The sequence below is a fragment of the Bacillus rossius genome, chromosome 5 (genome assembly GCF_032445375.1).
Source record: "Bacillus rossius redtenbacheri isolate Brsri chromosome 5, Brsri_v3, whole genome shotgun sequence".
In the NCBI taxonomy this organism is placed as follows: Eukaryota; Metazoa; Arthropoda; class Insecta; order Phasmatodea; family Bacillidae; genus Bacillus; species Bacillus rossius.
Genome location: NC_086333.1, coordinates 80,151,291 through 80,176,003, shown reverse-complemented (window position 1 = coordinate 80,176,003; position 24,713 = coordinate 80,151,291). Strand labels below are relative to the sequence as shown.

The window sequence follows — 24,713 nt, the reverse complement described above, 5'->3', positions numbered from 1 at the left end:
CTTAAGCGGTAATAATATTATACGGAGGAGAAATGAAGATGGAGGAATAACGCAACAGCCTGGAGTGTTTTACCGTGTTGTATCGCATGATCGTCGCACATTTTATATTGAAATAAAGTTCGAAAAGTACAGGTGCGACGTTTATACGGAAAAAAAAAAAATTTTTTGTTAGATAATGTTATTCATGAAAACAAAAACCCATTCGTGGAAAGTACATTTATTTAATAAAAAAAGTGGAGTATATAAAAGCAAGCCGAACAATTTAAATTAATAAGTCATGCAACGAAAACCTTTCTTCAACTTTGAATGGAAAAACAAAATGCGAATGCGAGCCTGAACTAACGCAGTAACTAACGTAGTACACAACACGGAAGAGTGCGGGCCAACAAATGTAGTTGCTCTCGACGGAGAGCGTGCGTTGCATGCAGTCGGCGAGATATAATTATCGATATTCGACTACGTGTGCGCACTCTATACAGGAAGCAACATAACCAAACATGAATGATGCCAACTAGCGCTGGATTACAATTTTATAAGCGGTACACCGCAGAAACGCAGACGAACAGATAAAGGTTAAAATGTTTCAAAATGTCTTTAAAAGAAAATTTACACATCAGACAACTTCGTACTTCCGTTAATTAAATAAATTATTGGTAATGTCCGAATAAATATTAGCTTTCTACTTTAAAACACATAGTTTTATATAGAAAAGATACACACACAAAGTGCTCGGAATCTAATAGCGGGACCAAAAACATCATGTGATGCTTGCGTGAGATGTTTTTTTTTGACGTGACGTCTAATAAATCGATGAACGCCAGCTGCATGCACGAAAAAGAGTCCAGTTACACACATTTTCCCGTTATGCTGTGTCCCGTTACTCTCATTGTACGCTTGCGCCGCATCTATCTCTCTTCCACTCGATTGGAACAATCATCAATTTGACTTTTTCGAGACACATTAAACTTGAAACATTCCCATTCGTTTCCTACTTTTCCTATCATCGTCCTATCCTTAACAGAATAACACAGATTGGAAGAAGTTAAATAGCAAACATGTATAAAAGTTATAGATAAAATAATCTGTTCGTTAAAGTAATAAACATATTTGAATTAATGAGTGCAAATAAAAGTAAATTTATCAATTAAATTGTAGATTTCATTTCACTCCTTTGTATCCATACAAAATAGTGATAATTCAATAAAAATGATTCAATTTTATTCATAAAAGTATGCAATAATTTCATCAATGTTTTGTTATGACATTGTCACGTTAAACTATCGTCCGTAAACCGACTTTACAGACAACCAATTTTTTTTTTATCCAAATTTTGACGCCCTAAAATATAGGTGCGACGATTATGCGCGTGCGACGATCATGCAATAAAACAGGGTAACCACTTTCAATCTTCTTGAATTACAGTTTAAAAACAAAATTTGGAATCAGAACTACTCATCCACCGTCAGCAGCATATTCTTAAACAGACAGCAATCACATAGCTCCGGTGCCCGTCGCGAACGTGCGCGGACAGTGGTAAGTAGGGAGCAGCGCGCTGTACCTGTGACGGGGTCGTCGCCAGCGGAGAAGCACTGCACGGCGCGGCACTGCTCGCCGTCGGGGCTGCAGACCAGCGCCTCCCCCTCTCCCAGCCCCTCCACCACCGTGCTGCTGGGGTCGGGCGCAGGCGGGGCCCCACAGGTGTTCTGGACACACGGCCCGCGCTCACACGCACACCCGTGCCTCCGTCGCGCGGTCACGGCGGAGGACGGGGAGCCATAGCAAAACTTAACTTAATCATGACCTTTTTCAAAAATTTATGCTTGTTTTCACACTGTTCACACACAGACATTTCTAACTGCTTAATTTTTTAAAAAAAAAAAAGTGTGTTGGGAATTTATGCGTGACAGAAGTGAAACTGCTTGTTTATTAGGTATAGATATAGATAAATTATTAGCATTTTTTTTATCGAACAAGAATAGAAAAGGATGCGGGTCCAATGTCAAGTGGAAAAAATCCCTTTTTTCCGCAGCCTGTACACTTGCACTTTTTAGCGCCTCTTTTGGCGGTTTATTCCCACGTTGCTTTTGATAATACTTACCTGCTTCCGCCTTTTTTATTATTTATACGCACGATGTTAAATTACGTTCTGCAGCTGAATAAAGTTAAAGTACAAAAAACACTCCGATCGAACATTTATTACAATTATAAAGTTTATATCACGAGTCTTCGTCCATTTGACATTTCAAATACAATGTTCACATACCAAAAATAAATTACACTCATGAATATAACCTCTTCAGATTATAGTATTTTTTTACATCTTTCAATCACACTATTCACATAAAAATTAATTATGCTTATAAAGTTAATTGCACAAATTTATAAAAACTCTATTCCACACAAATAAATCAATTGTAAATATGTACTTTAAATAAAATAAAAGAAATATGGTAGCATTAATTAATCGTTAGCCGTTACGAAATTGAGGAGTAGACAAACACAAGCAGCATTACAATAATTCCGTAGCATTACTCCTGCGTAACATTTCTGTCCCCTGCCCTTTCCCCTCACGGACGTTACAACTATAGCCCGTCCCACTCTTAGATTGCAGTACACGGCTTATGGCGCGCGCTGTTGCCAAATCTCTAACATATTACGAATTTCAGGAGATGCGTGTCTTTGTAATTTGGATCGAACAAGAAGCATTTTAAGAAATCATATCGTAATTTATAATAATGTATTTTATACTATTACACATATAAATTTGTAATAATGCCACTTTTATGTAAATTTCAAATAAAAACTACCTATTGTAGACGAAAATTTCTTATAGTTTTATTTTCTGTTATATTTTCTGATATATATATATATATATCACATTTTCATGGGCCTGATAAATGCCGTATTTTTGGACAAGTCATGTCCAAAATGATAAATAAAATATGGTAATGGAAATTCTCGGTCGAGTAAGTTATGGGAAAAATCTGAACAATTGGTTCGAAATGGGGAAGATTTTTTGAAAAACAGAAAAATCGCAACAACTCCCATAATATGAATAATATCGAATCCGTTTTAACGTATGATGACTCTGATTACCTAATTCCGAAAAATGTTTTCTAAATACATTTTTGATACGACCAGCCATAACTGCATGGGTTCGAAAAAAATTTTCAGCGGACAAAAAAAACGTAACTGCCTTAGTAGACACCTTATCAAATCTGTTTAAATTGTTTGTAATAATATCATAATTATTTTCCAAAACTTAGTCTAAAACAATGTTTGATAAGATGCTTGGTGTTGAGAAGGATAGAAAAATAATTCAAAATTTTGTACCATGATCGCTATTGAATTCCTTCGTATTTATTTCATACATTTTACATATTATGTTCAAGAATCGATTATAATATTTTTTGTTGACTAAGGAAGCCATGTATTTGAAATTGCTTGTAGGACAGAACCCCACTTATCTAAACACACGACCCTGTTTCCTCTTACGACGGCAGCGCGCGCTCTTGTACTGATAAGACACATCTTTAACAGCTATTTCCACGGAAACTGTAGAAGCAATTGAGATGGGGCTGCTTTTAAAAACAAATTCAATTCATTGTGAACATTTTTCTCGCTTTCGTCCCCCATCTATCTTTAATAGAAAAAAAATTTTCCACGGGTCGACTTTTTGATGTGTCAGTTTGTGAGAAAATGCATTTCAATATATAAAAAAAATTATTTAAGTGAAACCTGTACAGTTTTTGTCTTAACATTTGTTCGGTGGCGTCCTAAGGCATTAATTTACTAATAAAAAAAATCTAAATGAAATACACATGTAGGTTTTCTTTTTTTGATGTGAAACATATAGGAATACTTCAAAACAGTTCGCAGCGAATAAGTTATGTTTTTTAATTTTTTCGGACACTTAAAATATTGTTAAGTATTCAAAATAAGCATTGCCTGATGCGTATTTTGATTCTATACAATATGAAAAAAAGCTTGGTCCAAAAATTAAAATTTTTAATTTCGTTTGATATTTGGCAACAACGCACGAAGAAACAAGGACAGTGCTAACGGCAATGGCGTGTGATAGAGAGAGAGAGAATGCGCCCATTTACTTCCACACTGCAATCTAGGAGTGGGATGCTCTATAGCATATAGCATGCTATGTTACGTACTTGTACCCCTCCCCTTTTTTGCAGTGTTCCCATTCGACTGCTAGTGCCTGCATTGGAGTGTCATTGCTGCTGATTCAATCTCCTCGTCTAACGGTTCCTCTCATGCGATCAGAATTTTCGTAATGCTCAACTATTTTAGCCCCATCAGCAAACAAGTTTCACTTCAACAAAAATAAACCCAACATACCTTGCATTTTTTTTAAACTAAATAAAATATACCAAGAAAAACAGAATAAGTACGTACTAAGAAGCAAAGTGCAATTCAATCAACAAAGGTAGTGCAATTGTTCGTGCATTCAATATGTATTCGAGAATTCAAAACATTCATTTTCAATTTGGAAGAGTAATTATCTTAATGGAAGTCAATGAAACAAAATATTTTCGAGTGCCTAATAAACACTGCTCTATGAAATAAATGAAATATTATGTGAATATTAAGCTTCATATATAGCCAGCTATACAGGATGAGCTGAACAGTAAGATGCCCTTGAGTTTATTTAGTAGGTATACGTTAATACAAGATACACTTGAATATAGGAAGAACTCGAATGTAAGATGAAGCAAAATTTTTAATGAAAAAAACTTAAATATACGATAATCGCGACCTCCACTGGAAAATGACAAATAATAAGATATCTTGAATACAAGAAAACCCAAAATTCTAAATTAAAAACAAAATTAATGAAAATTTTACTTAAACTAACATTCAAAATAGTCTTTACTTTTAATTTTATTGTCACAAAATGTCCATATTTCTTTATAACATTTTTTTAAAAAATAAAAGTTCCTTTATATACAACCAATAAAATTTAAATTTTAAGTTTGATTAGCTTATTTTGTACTGTAAGTGTTTGATAAGTTTACATAGAAGTGAACGTGCATTTCAAATACATTTTAAAATTTTTTAACTTTATTTTAAAAGAACTAACAAACTTTTATAATTTGAAGACCTTGAGCGTAAATATTGGTACCACTTTAAAAAAAAATTCCAGTTTAAGGTGTCCATCATAAATCTTTCTATTTTCTGAAGTTAATTTTAGGGTGTAGGAATTTTTGGAAAATACAAAGAAAGATTTATAAAGATAAAATTAAAAAATTATTTGGTTCTCACTGATTTCATGAATAACTTGTCTGGCCACAATTCACAAGAATGTTGGTTATCACTATTTACACCTGATGTTTTTGATCATCATTAGGAGGTGAGCCATGAGCCGATAGGTGAGAAGCGAGACATGAGCCATGAGCCGGGAGGCGAGCCATGAGGCGGGAGGCGAGCCATGAGGCGGGAGGCGAGCCATGAGCCGGGAGACGGGAGGCGGACCGACCTCTAGGCTGGGGTCGCCTGCGCCGGACTCGGCGTCCCGCCCGAAGTGCAGGCGGCAGGAGACGCCCAGCAGGAGGCGAGCGGCGAGGCCGTCCGAGATGTAGCCGGGCTCCAAGCGCAGCACGTGCCTGAGGTGGTGCGCGGCCCCCGACCAGTTGCCCCGTGCGCTCAGCACGGCCGCCGCCAGGAAGTGCGTGGACGGCTGGGGCAACGACAGGCTGGTCAACGCGACACTGGACACGGGCACGCGCCTGTACTGCCTACCAGACTCGCGCGGTGCACACACCAGGGCACGCTCGTGCCTTGCTGCGAACACGCTCGAAAGTTACCCTCATGCTACACCCACAGACGAAATCACGTCGAGGGTTAGATGCTGCTGTGAAATAATGTTTAGTTCGGAGCAGTATGATAAAGTGAGTATGTCTGACGCTCCTTTTTACAAAACATCAACACACATGAGTATTCACACATGCAGGCATATGAGACAATGTCTGAGATTCTTTGTTCAACGTCTGAGATTCTTTGTTCAACAGTGGTCTTCAAAACCAGCCAATACGTATAAATAATTTGTATTAACATAGACCTAATATTTGTGTGTCAATCTTAATGCTTACACGTAACTGGTGGAAACCTCTGTACAGTTACTTGTGATGAAACAAGATAAACTTATGTAGGAAACAGTTGAAAAGTGGACAAATTACGTACATTTATTGTATCCTGTTACCATTCTTCAAGATACGTATTGAACTTTTAATTTGTAATTATATAATTAAAATTGCAATATATATTGATTCTGGAAATTAAATTTTCGAAACAACCATTTCAAGGGTACAATATTTCAGCACCATAATTATTATTTGTAATTTTTTTTTTTTTAGCCTTGACACCTATTTTCAGATTTTAGGTGTACATTCGAGGTACTATCCTGTATTCGTCTGTGCTGTTATATTTTCATGACAAAATTCCTTCCACAGAATTCTCGAGCTGTCTGATATTTAACTCTGAACGTGTTCGTCGGGTTGTCCATAAAATCTGTACAGGTTTATTATTGTGTTTATCTGTATGACATCAGCTGATTTAGACTTGCTTATTTTCTATGGGTTCATTTTGATGTGATAACGTCTTATAAACAACGCCGGCTGCACGCACAAAAAAGCATGACTCATTGTCACGTTCCGCCTGAGCCGAGCGTGCAAGCGAGAGCGCGGAACAAGCGATAGAGAGAGGCACGATCGGCTTGTGACGCATCTCTCTCTCTTCCACTCCATCGGACGATGCGTCCGAGTGGAAGAGAGACAGCGGCAGCACACAACCTACACGTGAACTGTTTTGTCAACTGTTTGTAAAGTGAAGTGTAAAGTTAATGTGATTTGTATGCAATTTTTTCATCAATGTTTTCTTACGACGTGATCACGTAAAATTATCGTCCGTAAACCGACTTTACAGACAACCCCCTTTTTTTTATATCTTATTTTGCATTTATGAATTTTTTCCCATGGCGCACGCCCGAGGAACTGCGTTGAACCACGACTGACCTCAAAGCTGCTCGCGGCCAGGGCCTCCTCGGCGAGCCGTGCCGCCTCCTCCAGGCGTCCCAGCCGCGCCAGCAGCGAGCCCAGCGACACCAGCGGCACGTCGCGGTGCTCGCGCGGCGCGGAGCCCAGCGCTGCCCCCAGGCACGCCTCCGCGTGGCGCGGGTGTCCGTGCACACGCCAGTAGAGCGACGCGAGCGTCTGCAGCAGCCAGGCGGGCCCCACCTCCTGCACAGGCCACCGTCAACGTGCTAGCAGCCAGGGCCGGCGCGTCCACACAGGCGAACTAGGCAACCGCCTAGGGCGCCAAGTAACTGGGGGCGGCGCAGCACGACACACAACAGCTGATACAACATGTTCAACGATTACTGAAACTAGATGAAAATGGATTTTTGTAACAGTTTGGAATGTTTTACATTGATATAAGTAATTACTTAAAGTCCATGGTGACCTGTTTATGATTTGTAATAAGTAAAAAAAAAAAAAAAAAGCCTGCTTACATTGACAAAATCTTAGGCTTACGTGATCTATTTTGAGGCAAGGAAAATAATTTTTTTGGGGTGTTCGGCCGGGTGGGGGGATTAAAGTTTTTTTGCCTAGGGCGCCAATTTACCTTGCACCGGCCCTGCTAGCAGCAACACCAACCAATGTCAATCACATAATTTAACACCCAGTTTGCTAGAAAAAAAAACCGCTCGCAGAGTAGGTTAAAGTTAAAATAAAAGTCACATCATTAAGTAATTACAAGAAATTTTACTGTGAAAACCAAATTTCGTTGTGTTATTACGTCATGATAGGCGGTCCGTCAATATAGGCGGAGTCATAATAAACGGATTCTACTGTACATGCATACGATTAATATTTAATTATTCATGTTCCAGGAAGGTATTCCTACCTGAATATAACAATTAAAATATGTACAGTGACCTCATGAGTCATAAAGCGGGTATGAAACGTGCACGGCTGCACTGTAAATTTCTCGTTTCTGGGAAGGCCAGGTATGTTTAACATAAAAGGGAATCAGACGGGTCAATATTTTTGTTCTTCTGTAACTGAAAAATATTCGAGGACACTTTTGAAACATGTAGACACAAACATGCCTATATATTTGTTCTTAAATTGTTTGTCTGTGAATCAGAGTAAGTTTCAGTTTGTCGTTGCATTGACGCATGCCACGCACCACAACTGACGGGAGACATCAATTCCTTCTCTTCAACACCGCACCCCGGTTGCTCATTTCTATTGGTGCCCCGTTGGAAGCTACTGCTATGTCCTTTTATCGACAAGTGTCATGCTTGCTCCGCATGGAGAAGAAAACCGCAACAGAGCAGCCAGACAGAACCAAATTGCACGTGTATTTCCAGGATTTTTAAGGTTGTCCAAGAAACTTCATAAAACTTTACAGCGTTAATAAAAATATATGAAACTTAGCTAATTATGTTGAACGCGTCAGAGCTGAAACCACATTAACCTTTAATATTAAATACAAACTACTTATTCAATAGTATGTAAAATATAAAGTAATCCTGTAAGACTAGACCTTTTACTTTTGAGATGATAAAAGTTTATTTCCTAAACATAATTTAGTAGCTCTTGAATGTTGCTTTGCGGTCTATTAAACCGAACCACAAACAATTCATGTGCCTTTCATTCCCAATGGCATCTCGAGCGGCTAACAGCTGGCCCAATGTAGTAAGCCACATGGTGAGGACCCTTATAATCCCTGAGTTTCATGCTAGCCAGCGCTCATGTCACGATACAGAACCATTCATTCCACGTGTTGTCAACCTTCATCTTTTCGTCTTCATCGCTGCTGTGTATTGCGTATAAAAATATAGCCACCGCTAGTTGGCATCATTCATGTTTGGTTACGCTGATGCTCGTATAGAGAGTGTGCATAGTCTAATATCAATATTGATAGTTCTCCCATTAAGCAGGCTCTGTCTAGTTCACAGTAAACTACATTTGACAGCCAGCACTCTTTGATGATTAGTGTGTACTATGACGATAGTTATGCTTTCCAGCTCACGTTCGGGTCACAGTTTTCGTTTTTCTATTTAAAGTTGAATGAAATATATTTTTGATGCAAGACTTATTAACTTTAATTGTTTGGCGTTCTTTTGTATGCTCTACTTTTTAATTAAAAGTATTTTCCATGTAATAGTTTTAGTTTTTATGAAGAACTTTACCTCAAAAAAATTCCCTTTTTTTTTGCATAAAAATTAGGTACACCCCTACTTGATTGTAGCATAGAATGTGAAACAATTATACGATAAAATACTGTAATCTGTTAAGTATTTCTGTGTGGAACCATGTATTAATGATCTAATGTACAGTTATAAGATTAAAAAAAAAATTAACTTTTCCAATCTTTTTTTTCACATAAATTGTGGTGCAAACTTCAATCTAAATCAATTACTTTCATTCAATTCACAATTTGTAAACTATTATGTATTTGTCAATACAGTTAAATTTTAATCGAATATTCTTGTCGGTTTCATTATTTTAATTGCATTTCGGTGCTTTGTGGTGTACAACTATGCATTACCGTACGGTGTTACATGGTCTATTGACGTGCTTATCACAATGCACCGCGGAACCCTGTCCCTGGCCACTGCGCGCCGGGCTCGAGGGGACGGACGGGGACGCACCTTGGTGAGACATGAAGTAAGTTTTTGGACATATTCCATTGCAAAACACTTTTTCTGTTTAAGAAAAATTAAAAAATAAAAAAATAAATAAATAAAACCCAAAAAAGACCAAAAAAAAAACACAATACATATTAAGCAAAAAAATTGCTGTTGTCAACAAGGATATAAACACCACAAAATATCATGTAACAGGAATACGGTCAACAAAACAAAGAAAAACAAAATGTACTAAGAGAACCAAAAAAACCCACAAATGATGACGACACAGAAATATTGAACCCCAAAAAAATTCAGCACAACGGTTGCAATGGCATATGTCCGAAAACTTGCTTCATGTCATGCACTCCCATTGCACAAATCTTTTAAAGATAACACCTTGGCGAGAGCGGGGTGGATGCGCTGGCCTACCTCGGCGACCTCGTTGTGGCCGTCCTGGTCACTGCGCGCGGGGCACGAGGGGACGGACGGGAACGGACGGGGACGGAACTACGCACCTTGGCGAGAGCGGTGCGGATGCGCTGGCCGACCTCGGCGACCTCGTTGCGGCCGTCGTTGACGTAGGCGAGCAGGCGCGCGCGCAGGTGGGGCTCCGAGGACAGCTCCTCGCCGCGCGGGCCGGGCCGAGCGTCGCCGCACAGCGGGGGCGACCACGGCAGCTCGTGCTCCGCCCCGAACGGCAGCCCCAGCAGCTCCCCGAGGTACAGCTGCACCCTGCCACACGCCACCGCCAAGCTCGCTCAGCCCACGTCCAGCCGAGTCTTGCACCGTCGCAGGTACCCCCGCCGTTACGTTGGCACTGCTACCAACCTCAAAAATTTTTAATTTGTTCAATTTACAAAAGGCATACTATACTTACTACAGGTAGCTAGGTCTAGTCAGGTACACTTCAAGAATGCGGAGGTTAAGTTGGAATAATAATAATAATAATAATAATACATAATAATAATAATAATAATAATAATAATAATAATAATACTGTTGGCAATGTAACAGTCTTTGCCTGACCGAAAGACCACGGGATGAACCCGGAAATTGAGAAATAAAAGAGAGAGACTTTTACTCGAGACATTTTATATGGTAACCACCGTATTCTTCACTGTTAAACATAAAAGAATTAAAAAATATATATATATATTTTTCCATGAAGATCCAACACGACACAAACAAAGACGACACTGATACTGAAACACTGAGCAACTAACTACAGATTCAAAAGTAATTTTTTAGGCTGCACAAACATTACATACATAGCGTGTTTTCGAGAGGTGTGAATATCACTCTCGAGTGAAAAACAACAAACAGATTAATATTATTATGAGAACCTGATGCCAACATGAATACAGAGGCTGCACGGGCGCAGCTACTACCAGAAAACACAAACAATGTAACCAATTGGTCATCGTTTCATTGATATGTGTACATTCGTTCATGCACTTGAAAAAAAAAAAACACTATCATATTTTGGGGGGGGGGAAAAATTATGACAATTTTAAAATTTCACAAAAGTATATATGATCTGTAAAAGAATATAAATGATGAAGAAGTACTCTAAAATCAGAACAAATTGGCGGGTATGCTTCAGGGAGTGAATCAGCGACGGGCATTGAGGGCGCGCTCACTGGAAGCCCTTGCTCTCCGGCGGCAGGAACGCAGAGGGGAAGTGCGCCAGGTCGGGGAAGCCGCCCGCCAGCGCCGCGCACTCCTCGCGCGACGGCCAGTCCCCGCCCCCGCGCCGCTCCGGGGGGTCGGCGCGGTCGTCGTCGTCTTCGTCCCCGGCCCACGGCTCCTTCGGCACGGCGCGCAGCTTCTGCACCACCGACGACAGCTGCTTGCTGATCTCCTTGGCCTGCGCATGCCAGGCCGCGCCGTGCCTCACAAACATCCCGCGCGAAACCAGCTCTCGCGTGGCTGGGCCACTCTCACACACCACACCACCAGGAACAACCAGAGTCGGCATCGCAGACACCAACTATTAACATGAATACCCTCAATACTCTCTGGCTCTGTAACGTACATGAATTCCGTTTTCATGCGCTTGCAGCGCAATATTTTCATTTCTCTTTGCTAACACTGCTGCAGTGACCGTGGCATAGCACTGTATTTCGACGAAGCAAATAGTTTCGGCATTTTTCAGTGATAAAGTAGCCAGCCGTGGCAGAGTTTGCCACGTTTTTGGCCGCGTATATCTGCTTAATATAGTTCAAGTTATTTTGCCCTCCACTTGCAATTATGAATCTACCTACGACTGTTGTGCCAAATTTTCAGCGCTAATGATACGATTAAACTGATCGCGAATAGATTTTAAGGCACATTTGATTTGTAGCACGCTAATGTTGTTGCAGACTCTATTCAATTGAGCACCATCATAAGAATAGCACTGCCGATGTGGTTGCCATCCTGGTGGATTATAAATAAAATTCACAGCAAGGAAGATTATTGAATGACCGGAGACAATCAAGATGCAATGTAGTTTTTCAAGAGATTATTCATTAAAAATAATTTCTTTATGACATTTTTTTTGACGTGATAATGTCTTATAAATCGATGAATGCCGGCTGCACGCACGAAAAAGCATGACTCATTGTCACATTCCGCCTGAGCCGAGCGTGCAAGCGAGAGGTTCGGCTTGTAACGCATCTATCTCTTCCACTCCATCTGCCGATGCGTCCAAGTAGAAGAGAGACAGCGGCAGCACACAAACTACACATGAATTGCTTTGTCCACTGTTTATAAAGTGAAGTGAAAAGGTAACGTGGTTTTCATTGTTTATTACAACAATTGCGGAAAAAAAAGGTAATTAATTCTTGCATATTAAGAATTTGATTAGCTATATAATCTCATATATTTGTTCTTTGATTATTAAAAAAAAAGTAGCATCGGTCAGCGAGTGCAGTAATAATAGGTTATGTTACAATTTTGACTAAAAAATTATTATCTTATACAAACGATCGTATAAAAAGTCAACTGCTTTAATTTAGTATCCAATGAAAAAAATTATTGTGCGTAGCTTTAAATGTAAGATTAAAAATTAATGTTTAACCTCACACATGTCATAACAAAGTGTCTAAAATGACAAGTTGAACCGGCCAACCACCGTGCAAGAAAATCTTCTATAATATCAAACAGTTAAGGCTGGCTTTTTTAAAAGCAGCAATTTAAAAATTTTGATTTATTTGTCCAATTTTGTCATTTCAAATTAACAATTTATTGACATTGATTTGATTTCAGTTTGTTTCTATAACTAATTGTTCGTGATTATATTTAAACAAATTATTTAAATTAAATTTGCAAAAACTGTAAATAATATTTGAAAATTAATAAGTATGCAATTTTTCATCAATGTTTTCTTATGACATTATCACGTAAAATTATCGTCCGTAAACCGACTTTACAGACAACCCACTTTTTTTATCATCTTATATTCATACATATATACATTCAGAAATATATATGTGTGTCTATATATATATATACACACACACACATGCACATACACACACATGACACAACTTTACAGAAATGTGACAATGTCTCTTTAAAGACAAATAAAATAGAACCTGGAAGTATGACGAATTTGAAAAATTGTTGTCTTAGTTTAAAAATATTCGAGCATTGAGTGTACATATCAGTGGTTTTAGCTTGAAATTTGTTTGAATAGCTTGAGGAGTCCACTTGTACAAAATTGTATCACTGACAAGTGATAAATTTGTGTTTCCTGCTTATGTTTTTTCTTTCTTTTCTTCTTCTTCTGCCTCCATGAGACTCCTTATGTCAAAGGACTTTCTTTAGGGAGGACACTCTTTGGAATCCCGGTCCGTCCTTTCTAATTTCAAGTTTTTTTTTCTTCCTGTTTTTGATGCGAAGCGAATATCAAATTGAATGTTTTAAATATTTGCTTAGTTGAATCAAACTGAGAATATTGTTCTCAGCAAAGCTGCATCAAACTTATTTCACAAAATACAGATGAAAGTAAAAAAAAATAATGTTTTTAAAGTTTGTGATGTTTGAACTGATATAAAGTAACCAACCGATTGGGCCCTATTTATAAAATCCTTCAAAAAAATTTATAAAAATACCATAAATAATATTAGTATTGGCCAGTCTTAGAAACAAATGGGAGTGCCACATTTTGATTTTTTACATGCAACCAATTTTATTCAAGCAAAACATATAAGATGCAAAACAAAACCAAAAGCTAAATATTTTGAAGAGCGAAAGGCTTCCAGTGTTTTAAGCGCTCCGCCTACCCGGGCACACACACGGTGCGCAGAACTTCAGGAAAAACAACGCGATTTCAAAACTACTCAAGATATCCGAGTGGGGTGTGCTTACGAAAAGCATTTAAGAGTTCGCTGAGGGCCGTAAAGTACTTTTGATATTGAATTAAATTTTTAAAATGTTTTTTTAGAAGAGTTAAAATGGCTAAAATGCATGTTTTCAGAGTAATTTTTAGGCGTAAAACAACCAGAACAGATTCTTGAAAGCACTTAAGGGACTTGCATTACACCTTTATCTTCATTTCTCAGCCATATAATGTTGCCGTCACCGCTCAATATTTACAGTTATCCTGTGACGACGAGAAGACTGCGTGCCAGTTCAGAGCCTTGCGCTTAGAGGCTATGCCACGCTAGAAGCACCAGCCAGTCCCGCCTCACTAACACACATACACCTATGACGCACCAGACGCGAAGCTAGCACGGGACGTCACCTGGGCCTCGACATTGCGCAGCAGCAGCTGCAGGCTCTGCGTGGCGTCCATCTGCAGCGAGAGCGCGAGGCGCTGCGTGTCGCTGCCCAGGTGGCAGCTGAGCACCGAGCGCCCGTCCTTCACCTTCTGCCGACAGCTCTGGACTGCAACACCCAGCCACCACGACCTCTGCCACGAGTCACTTCCCACCTTCAAAACTATACAACAAACCGACTACGGGAAGGTTTCTTTACTACGGTATTATCACACAGGAAAAAAAAAAATAAGGGAGTCATGGTGACTGTCGAAAGAAGTGAAAACTTAAAACTTTGCTCCTAAATGTGTAATATGACATCATCTCTAACGTCAAATGCACGTGAGAAAATGATTTCGGTATTGTATATCGTAAGCATTTCGGTGAAAGCGAACCCATTAGTTTTGCCCCTACCAAAAATCGCTCAACGCGGCTAGAGAAGTTTCCACTTCAAAAAATTTCGACAGATAAACTTAATTAGTTTATTAATTTATGAAACTGCATACTGAAACACAAGTAAGCATTTAAGTACTAAAAGTTACCAGTTAATAAATGAAAACACGGTCAACTCTCCCACTGGCTTATCCTTACTACCTCAAGGGCTTATCTGATTCCCAAGAAATCCCAGCAGTAATGTTAGGAATAGCAATGATAGTTGATCGAAAACATTACTAAGAAGTGATAAATTAATGGTTTCCCGGTTATAATGTTTTTTATTATTATTATTATTATTATTATTATAACATTTGGCCTAGTGAGACATGTTGTATTAGAGTTCTAGGGTAATTAAATTCAATAATTTGACCCAGTCACATTCTAACACATCCAGAGTCCTTCCATCAAGCGCCGCTGTGGTGAGATAACTTGGACGTCACATGTTGTATCAGAATTCTAGGGTAATTAAATTCAATAATTTGACCCAGTCGCATTGTAACGAGTCCAGAGTCCTTCGACCGGGCGCCGCTGCGGGGAGGGTAACTCGGGCGTCGGCTGACGAGGGGGCACTGACCTCGGGCGGCCAGCACGGCAGTCAGCGTGTTGTGGTCGGGCGGGGCCTTCTCCCTGGCAATGCGCTCCTGCAGTCGCAACCACTGCTCCTGCTGGACGTGGTAGCCGTGCAGCTCCGACAGCACGCCCTGCAGCGCCCTGCAAGGCCCCCACAGCACGTCACGCCCTGCCGTGCCCCCCACGACACGCTATCCACCGCCAGCCACCGCCAGCCACCGCCATCCACCGCCAGCCACCGCCATCCACCGTCATCCACCGTCAGCCACCGCCATCCACCGTCATCCACCGTCATCCACCGCCATCCACCGTCATCCACCGCCATCCACCGTCATCCACCGCCATCCACCGTCAGCCACCGCCATCCACCGTCATCCACCGTCAGCCACCGTCATCCACCGCCATCCACCGCCATCCACCGCCAGCCACCGCCATCCACCGTCATCCACCGCCATCCACCGCCATCCACCGTCATCCACCGCCATCCACCGTCAGCCACCGTCATCCACCGCCATCCACCGTCATCCACCGCCATCCACCGCCATCCACCGTCAGCCACCGCCATCCACCGTCATCCACCGCCATCCACCGTCATCCACCGCCATCCACCGTCAGCCACCGTCATCCACCGCCATCCACCGTCAGCCACCGCCATCCACCGCCATCCACCGGCGAAGCTACCATCAAATATTAATAAACATGGTTGCTATGTCTCTCCATCAAAAAATAATTTAAATATAAAACAATTTTTCGTATCTTAATTTAATTTGAATATGTTTAAGGTTAATGATGCTACCATATTTTTTTTTTTTATGATCAGGGTTCTGGATTATCTTTACTGTTGTTATAGAATTATGAAACTTGTTCTTGTTTATCTGTTAAGTTGCTTGCTGTGTTGTCTTGTGTATGTGTTATTATAGTATTGTCCTCAATGTTATTCGTTTTGTTTCATGTATTTGTTTTGTCTAAATATTTTTTTATGTTTATCGTGCCTACCACCCATGGCCTTATGCCGTTGGTAGGCATGTAACAAATTGATAAAATAAAATAAAATAAAATAAAATAAAAAGACAAGGTAGTTGCCATCGTCCACGTACGGCTCTCCGTGATTAACGACTAGAGAAAAGAATTGATGGTTTCATTTTCAGTCCACTTTCGAATTTTGAAAAAGGTTTCGGTGTCATTTTTACAAAAAGCTGTTTTGCGATACTTTTTCTAACAAAATAGTGATGAAAGTTAAATTCCTCGTCATTACATTTGTAATAGTAAATCGGTCTGAAACAGATGCATTCAAAACGATAAAAAAAAATTTTTTTAGTGAGTATTTGCTTTTTAAAAGTGAATCAATAAGAGATGCACAAAAAAAAATTAAATAATATTTTTCTTATCCATGCACTTTGGTACAATTTTTTATCCAAAATAACGTTCTTTGAATTTCAAACATTAAAAAATACCTTTTTAAATGATTTGAACAAAGTTTTGGTTAAACGGTACTAAATACCATGATTTTACTTGCATTTTGGTGCTATATAGTGTTTTAACTAGCATTTCAGTGCTATGCGGTGTTTTGACATGATTCTCGGTGTTATTTCAGTTTTATCGCAATTCACTATATGATCTTCCTATTAATGACGCAGAGTAAATGGGAACTACAATGTCGAGGATCGTTGTATTCGTAATTGGAAGAAAAAATTATTTGTTTTTGAGCAATGGTGGTGGTGTTAAACATTTTCTTGGAAAGCTGAGAATTAGTTGCATGTATTATCTCTGCAATTTTACAATTTATTTAGTTTATAACACAGTATTGCATTCCACCGTTAATGATTAATGGCACTTCATTGCATTAAAACCTGTTCTAGATGTGACACAAGCAGACATTGATCACGTAAATGAATACGTAAATTACCATTGTACATGCTTATGGACACGAAAGTGTACACAGATTTGCTGGGCAATGACCATCTCTACATTTATGGTACTATTTGAGACCAATAGAAGCGGGGTATTTGGCAATGGTGAACGCCATGTTTGTTCATATTTTGAATACTTATAACTGCTCACCCATACAGCCACAGAGTCGAATACGCACCTTTGCTGCTGCAGCAACCCCTGCTCCAACTTGCGATGGCACAGCAGGACGTTCTTGGTGCGAGACACATGTTCCCAGTCAGGCCGCAGACTCTCCGCGTTCTCGTAGCACACCACCGACCTGCGCACCCAGACACCATACTGTGCGAGGCATCGAGGCATGAGTCGTACCTCATACACCTCATACACCAAATGTACCAGAATTTTGATAGATACTGCTTTCCTTTACTTTAATTCAGATCACCTAAATTAAAAAAAAAAATACATCAACATATATAAACTATCAATTATTTTAATAAAGCTACTTAAAAGCCTGTATTATATTTAAGAAACATAAAAAACACTTGAATAATAATTTACTCATTTATAAAAAACACTTAATTGAAAATTATGAGCTCCGAAGAAAAACGGGAAAGTATTAAAAATTTTGGTGTTGTGGAACATTTGCCAAAAATATTTTGTTCCAAGATGTACTTATTTATTCACATTTTAAGATAGGAAAATGTTATAAGACTTAAGGTATTAAAATCTTTCATTTACAAGTAAACTCTTCAATATTAGTAGTAATTATAAATAGAACAGGTTATTTAATAAGATCAAAGGTGTCTCATTGTGAAAGAAATGCTCTGAGTCTAGCTTATTTCAGAAACACATAGGTAGACTCTTTAAATGTCAAAGAACATATTGTTTGAGGTAGCTAAATAAAAGCAAGTTCGACCAATATAATATAGTCTGCGCACGAAATCTGCTGGGCAGCACTATGGACCTAATAAACCGTTCAAGAGATTTTTATAAAAAATAAATAAATAAATAAATAATAATAATATAAGTTATTTAAATTTAAGTCCATATATGTGTAAGTTAACTTATTCTTTTAGAGAGACTAAGGATATAAAGAGTTTTACATCATAGAATTGATGCAAAACATCAACATGATTCTAGTAAATACAGTCATGGGCTTAGCCAGAATTTCATTTCGCGGGAATGAAATTTCTTGGCATTGCCTTACCATGGATTTATAACAGCATTGAATGTTGTAACTAACCCATTTTTTCTTATCATGATGACTCTTAAAGTGATATTTTGCAAATTGTATAAGGGGAGCGAGTGTGACTGCAACAGACTTTTGGGACAGACACCCCCGGATATCTCTCTTCTCTGGCTGCACCACCCAAAGCGGTGTCGCTTAAAAGCAAGAGGATTACATCGATGAAACGGAATCTCAAGGAACACACATCACCACTAAACAAATATTTAATGTAGAGAAGAACCTGCTGCTCCCCAGAGCGGGGTTCACCCAGGACAGGACTTGGCTTGTATTGGTTCGACGACTCGTCGACAACAAAGTTGATTACTGAGTAGGTAACACAACACAGGCACACATCAGGAATAAGACCAAGACACACACGGCCATACCGCGCCCGCACCGTGTGACTCCAGTGCGTTGGAAGTCGCGAGAGAATCACGCAATGGAAAAGTACCGCGCAGTCCCTACCTTACCGCAAAACGACGCCACGCCGAGGTTGAAACGCGCCCAACTGGTTTAGCTTACCTTATGACGAGCACGAACACTGCGCGGTGTACAAAGTTTCAATCTTCATACATTTACGCTTTAAAATTTTATTTTAAATATTAAATTACTATGATACTCATATATTATGCTAATAATAAATATTATTATTTATAAGGATGTAGAAATATTAAGCAAATAGATAAGACAGTGTCCTGTTCAACTCTTTCTTCTTCAACAAGTGCTACCATCGCTAATTCACCATATTTGCCAAACCTTTTCAAAATTTTAGTCTCCGCGGAGCAGCTCCGCGAGCTCCCGAACGAACACACTGAACCGCCACACAGCGGTGCGGGTGTGACGCGCACCTGTTGGTGTCCCCCAGCACGGCGTACACGTTGCCCAGCAGGAAGTGGCTGGGGGCGCTCAGGGGCTGGTGGTCCACGGCAGCGTGCAGCACGATGGCCGCCTCCTTGGGCAGGCGCGCCTGGTGGAAGATGCTGCCCAGGTTGAGGAGCGCCGAGCCGCGGTGCTCCCTGCGGGCACCAGAGACCCCTCAGCGCTGCACGAAGCACGCTCGCGATTCGCTGAATCCAGGAAGACATGGAGCACAGCTTCGCGCACGTCCCCAACAGGGGCCAAGCCAGGGGAGGGGGGGGGGGGGGGTTGGGGGTTTTAGGGGTTCAACCCCCCCCCCCCCCCCCCACCCCCTCAGCACCAAATCTTTAATTAATTTCTTATTCATCACTCAAACAAATTTCATATTAAAATTAATAAAAATTTTACCATAACAATATTTCAATTTAAGAACCGAAAACTGCTAAAATATTATTATTATTATTATTATTACTATTTTACACCTTAAAAATAAAATAATGTATAAATGTAAAATATTACGGTAACTATGTATGGTGTTGAAACATTCCACCCTTTAATTGGTTGTTTCACAAATCAAGTTTCCAGAATCAATACATATTGTCATTTTATGTTAAAAGTAAAATATCCCTGGGAATGGTAACAGTAGAGGTAAGAAGAAAAAAACTGACCTGATAAACTTCAGAGGTTATCAGTGTTGAATTTTTTTTTTTTCAATTACTTTATTTCCTTTAACATTTTTCTTCAAATCTTTTTCCTTGAATATAGAATCCTTCAAATACCAATGTTATTAGGGTATTTGAGGATTTGACTGGCCCAAAAACTATTAATAGTATACCAATTGTGTGTTATTCAAATATAAATTAACACATAAATTTATTTAAAAATGCTAGGGTCGGTTGGAACATCAACTTGGAACAAAACTACGTAGGTATCGTATGTGTTTGCACATCATACTGTCCGTGTGGGGATCGTTTTAAAGGAGCGAAGGAGAACGAGATGGTGCAGTAAAGGAGAAGAGCGAGAGGAAAGTAGGGTGAAAGCGTGCCACTGGGCTCGTCTTCAAATTAAAATTCAGGGAATGACAGCGCCAGCAGGGTGTCCACAAGGATAAAAAAATATTTCGTACCAATTTAGGCGAGAAAAAAAGTACCAGATTTTGAAAAAAAAAAAAAAAAAAGTACTAAATTATAATTTGTTATGGTTTCGACAATTCAGGAAGTTATTACGACATTGCAACGCTCCAACTTAAACATCACACCACACACACACATACATACCATAGTTTTTTTTAAAAATATTACGGTTAATAATAAAACATTTTGGAGTTACTGTAATATTATTGTATTAAAGAAAAAAGTACTAGATCTGAGCGTAAATGTTCTCGACCAGGGATGCCACCAAGAATGGTTATAAAATCCTGTATTAGACCATAAAAAATCCTGTAAAATCCTGTAAGAAGAAAATTTCTGTAAACAGGTTTTCCTTTCGCGCCAAATTTTTTTGTATCTAAGACACAGGAGAAAACAAAGTATTATAAGCATATTTCTTCAAAAATCAGCTTTTCCTTCATTCCAGTTGCATAAACCTACTTAAAAATAATAATAATGACTGTAAATAAATAACTTATAAGTTTACATGTAAAGAGTTAAGTACCAGTATGAGGTTCTCACAAAAATCACTTTAAAAATATACACACAGACACAAATATAATTCGCCTACATAAGCTCTGCATCTACAATTTTGCTGTCTGGTTTGCTGATGAAAGATGTGAGAGAAGTACTTTGTTCAGCAGCCCTCTGATTTCTCTGGTGTATCTGTGTGCTTTCGTGACGCCTAAGATCTTTCAGACCACCTTTTTGAATGTTAAAAGTCCGACAGACGCAATGAACACACTGCAGTAAAGTCCGTTTTACCAGGTTTCAGCCACTTTAATTCTATTTCCCACTCACGTTTATATCGTTTTTTATACAGCGTTCGATCTGGAGATGCCTTTCATTTTCTTTCCATTTCTTTCAATTACTATCTCCACAAAGATGCGAACCGAATTTTTTGTACGTAACAATTACTTTAAAATTAATAACAAACAGTAAACACTCCGTCAAACCATCATAGAAATCGTTATTGCATGGTATAACAACACAAACTGTAAAAACACCATCACAGATATCACATCGCACCAATATTACTGGGCGTGTTCCATTACACGCACGAACGCACCATCGCACAGAAGAGAGAAACAGAACACTGTGTCTAAAACAACTGTCATAGATATTACGATGCACTGTATACTTTCATCCGTAAAATAAAAAAAATGCTTCCAGAAATAAAAGGTAGAGCGTGAATTGTTATCATCTTAGAAAAACTGAAACGACGTAGCAAAGTGAAGTGTCTCATTATGACATGTTATCTATGAAGTGGAGCGGGAGCTGTAAGTAAATATTTATGTTTGTGCGTTCGTCAATTAAAATATCCGTGATTCGAAGTGCTTATCCGTTAATTCGGTGTAACTCCAAAATATCCGTGAAAACGGATAAAATCAGTAAAAATGGCAACCCTGTTCTAGACCACTGAAACACTTATAAAAGTACTAGATCTGGTAGGAAAGTACCAACACGAGCGGACCGGTGCAGGGGGAGGAGAAGGAAGGGGAGGGGAGCGTCACCTGGGCGCGAGGTGCACGGCGCGGCGCGCGCACTCCAAGGCGTTGGGGGCGTGGCCCACGATCTGCCAGTACAAGGAGGCGAGGTTGTAGAGCTCCCAGGACGAGGCGTTGGCCCGCAGGCCGGACGACACCCGGCCCCCGAACTGCTGCAGCGACATCACTCCTTGCCCGAACAGCGACGCCAGCTTCGTGTTGGCGCTGAGGTTCAGCTCGGAGCGCCTCGCCATGCCCTGGCACAATACACCAGCGACCCCCCCCCCATCGCTATCGGACCTCACAAACCAACACGAGTCGAGGCAAGGGTCGGGAGAAACCCGAAAATACAAGCACAACCAGGGGCGTAGCCTGGGGGGGGGGGGGAAGGTTAGGGGTTCAACCCCCCCCCCCCTTAGCACCAAATCTTTAATTAATTTCTTATTCATCACTCAAACAAATTTCATATTAAAATTAATAAAATTTTTACCATTACAATATTTAAATTTAAGTACTGAAAACTGCTAAAATAGCACTATTTTAACCCTTAAAATCCAAATTTTCCCGGGGGAGGACGCCCGGACCCCCCCCCCCCCCCTTTAATACGGGGGGGCCATGCTTCTTAACACCCCCCATACACAAATACTGGCTATGCCACTGAGCACAACACCCAGCTGATTAAGAACGGATTACGTTACGTCACTGACACAGACTCTCTCGCATATTCTCACAGATTTTCAAGTGTTTTTCAAGTGTCTTTCAGAGTCCATCAACATAACTTTAATACAACACAACTATCATAAAAATACATATGGACATTTTAAGCATAGCTTAGCATCTGTTAGAATTTTAAAAAAACTCACCAAAGTATACTAACACTAAATGCATAGGTTATTTCACAGCACGAGTAGATGTTCCGAATCCGTACAAATTTAAGAAAAAAAAGATTTCATACAACTGCAACCAAGTACGCAATGCAGCAATGAAAAACCATCATTATTTCTTCTTTATCTGTAAATGCATTGTGTATATTACGTTACAATATGTTCTGATGAATTGTAGAGGTAGTATTGCCAGTCATACCTGAATAGTTATAGTAATAACAACAAAATTTAGATAGAAAATAAGTGTGCATCCATAAATTAGAAAGTTTGTTTAAGCTACTGGTGTTTGTTGGAAAGTGTACTTATATGAACAACCCATAGAAAAGAGAGGGAGGGATAGAAAGGCCACTCTCTGAATAACAGCTAGAACGCTATTTGCAGCGCTGTTGTGGCCGTGCACAGTACTAACCGTATAAACATTGGTGAAAGAATGACCTAAGTAGCTATTTATGCTAAAACCACCTATGTCACAAGCTAGCATTACTATTGAAGTTTGCAATCACATCTACAGCATTAAGAGGGTGGAGAGTTTTCAGCTTCTCGACATTTATTCTCTGTATCCATTCAATGTATACCGTTTCTTCGTAAACTGGGAAGCGGTGTCTAACAGCAAATTTATCATCGCAACCAGGCACACAGTATTTTCGTACACGTGGCGGCATTGTATTTTACTTAATACGTAATTTTATAATCAATTTAACAATCTTACCTCAATGAAAATTATGACCACTAAATAATTGAATAAATAAACGCCAGATATTTTCCAGTTTCCACCTACGAAGCAATAAGCAAGTAGCACGCAAATAACCTAAAGTCCTAAACAAAAATACGAAAGAAAAATTGCCGCCATTACAAATGAGCCTTGGCAACGAATCGTAAACAAACATTGAGCAGTGAGCACACTAGCGCTCTTACAGCCGTGCACACAAACAAAACGTTGTTCAAGCATCTCTCTCTAATGAGTGCACATCCTGTGGAACAACCTCTTTGGATATATCAATGATTGTCAATAGCTTTACTCGCTTCAACTATTTTGTTTCTCTTGTACCTACGTATGTCGGCCATTGTTCATGCTCTCATATATTTCAGATTGCATGCGTTTATCTTAAGTGTATTATGGCCTTTATCTGTTTCCGCTGTTGCCCTAAATCTCCATCGGTGCTGCCTGCAGAGCGCGGAGGCAGCTCGCCGGCTGGGGACCAGGGGACCGCGTGGCGCGCTCACCGGCAGGTGCTCGAAGGCCTGCATGCTGAACTGGAGCTCCACGGCCGAGCTGCAGTCCGGCGCGTCCTGCTCGTCCTCCCGGCCGTCCTCGCGAAGGACCTCCTCCAAGCTGCAAGCAGTCGGCGCGGCCCGCCTCTCGCAACTGCCTCCACTCAACCTTCCAGCACCCGCCTCAAACCAGAAGGATTTCCCACCGGTAAACGGACCTCATCAGAACAAACGAATGAACACCTGTTCAATTCATAGGACAAATGTCGGCCACATCTTAAGTCCAGACCGACCTACACATCCAAACGATTGAATCAACCGCTTAGGAAGTGATATCTGGTATCCACTTTCCCCATCATTGTGCAGATACGTACGCAGGGGGAGAGATGGAGTTGATGTACCCCCCCCCCCCCCCCACTCCGCCAAAAAACTTAAATAAAAATCTATAGTTAGAAAGCAAACAGTGGAAAGGGTGTTCCTAATATTGCCTCACTCCCCCCACTCCCCAAAAAAAAGCAAGGGCTTATATGCCCTTCCTGCTTTAGATGAATCACTAACTCAAGTGCAGGATAACTAGACTAATTTCCACTCCCTCCCCCCCACTTTT

General features: G+C 40.0%; 1 protein-coding gene across 2 annotated transcripts in view; it reads right to left on the bottom strand.

Moving 5' to 3' along the window:
• The window catches only part of LOC134532099 (tetratricopeptide repeat protein 17), a 37,979-nt gene that overhangs the window by 10,642 nt on the left and 2,624 nt on the right, over positions 1 to 24,713 (bottom strand). For both annotated transcript variants that reach the window (XM_063368383.1, XM_063368384.1), the window contains exons 3-13: positions 24,119 to 24,227; positions 22,038 to 22,267; positions 19,366 to 19,533; positions 17,489 to 17,608; positions 15,404 to 15,540; positions 14,382 to 14,524; positions 11,293 to 11,519; positions 10,168 to 10,384; positions 7,026 to 7,250; positions 5,492 to 5,692; positions 1,559 to 1,703 (exon numbers count right to left, since the gene is read on the bottom strand). In XM_063368383.1, the coding sequence (XP_063224453.1) occupies positions 1,559 to 1,703; positions 5,492 to 5,692; positions 7,026 to 7,250; positions 10,168 to 10,384; positions 11,293 to 11,519; positions 14,382 to 14,524; positions 15,404 to 15,540; positions 17,489 to 17,608; positions 19,366 to 19,533; positions 22,038 to 22,267; positions 24,119 to 24,227 (1,922 nt within the window). The remainder of the gene's footprint in view (positions 1 to 1,558; positions 1,704 to 5,491; positions 5,693 to 7,025; positions 7,251 to 10,167; positions 10,385 to 11,292; positions 11,520 to 14,381; positions 14,525 to 15,403; positions 15,541 to 17,488; positions 17,609 to 19,365; positions 19,534 to 22,037; positions 22,268 to 24,118; positions 24,228 to 24,713) is intronic.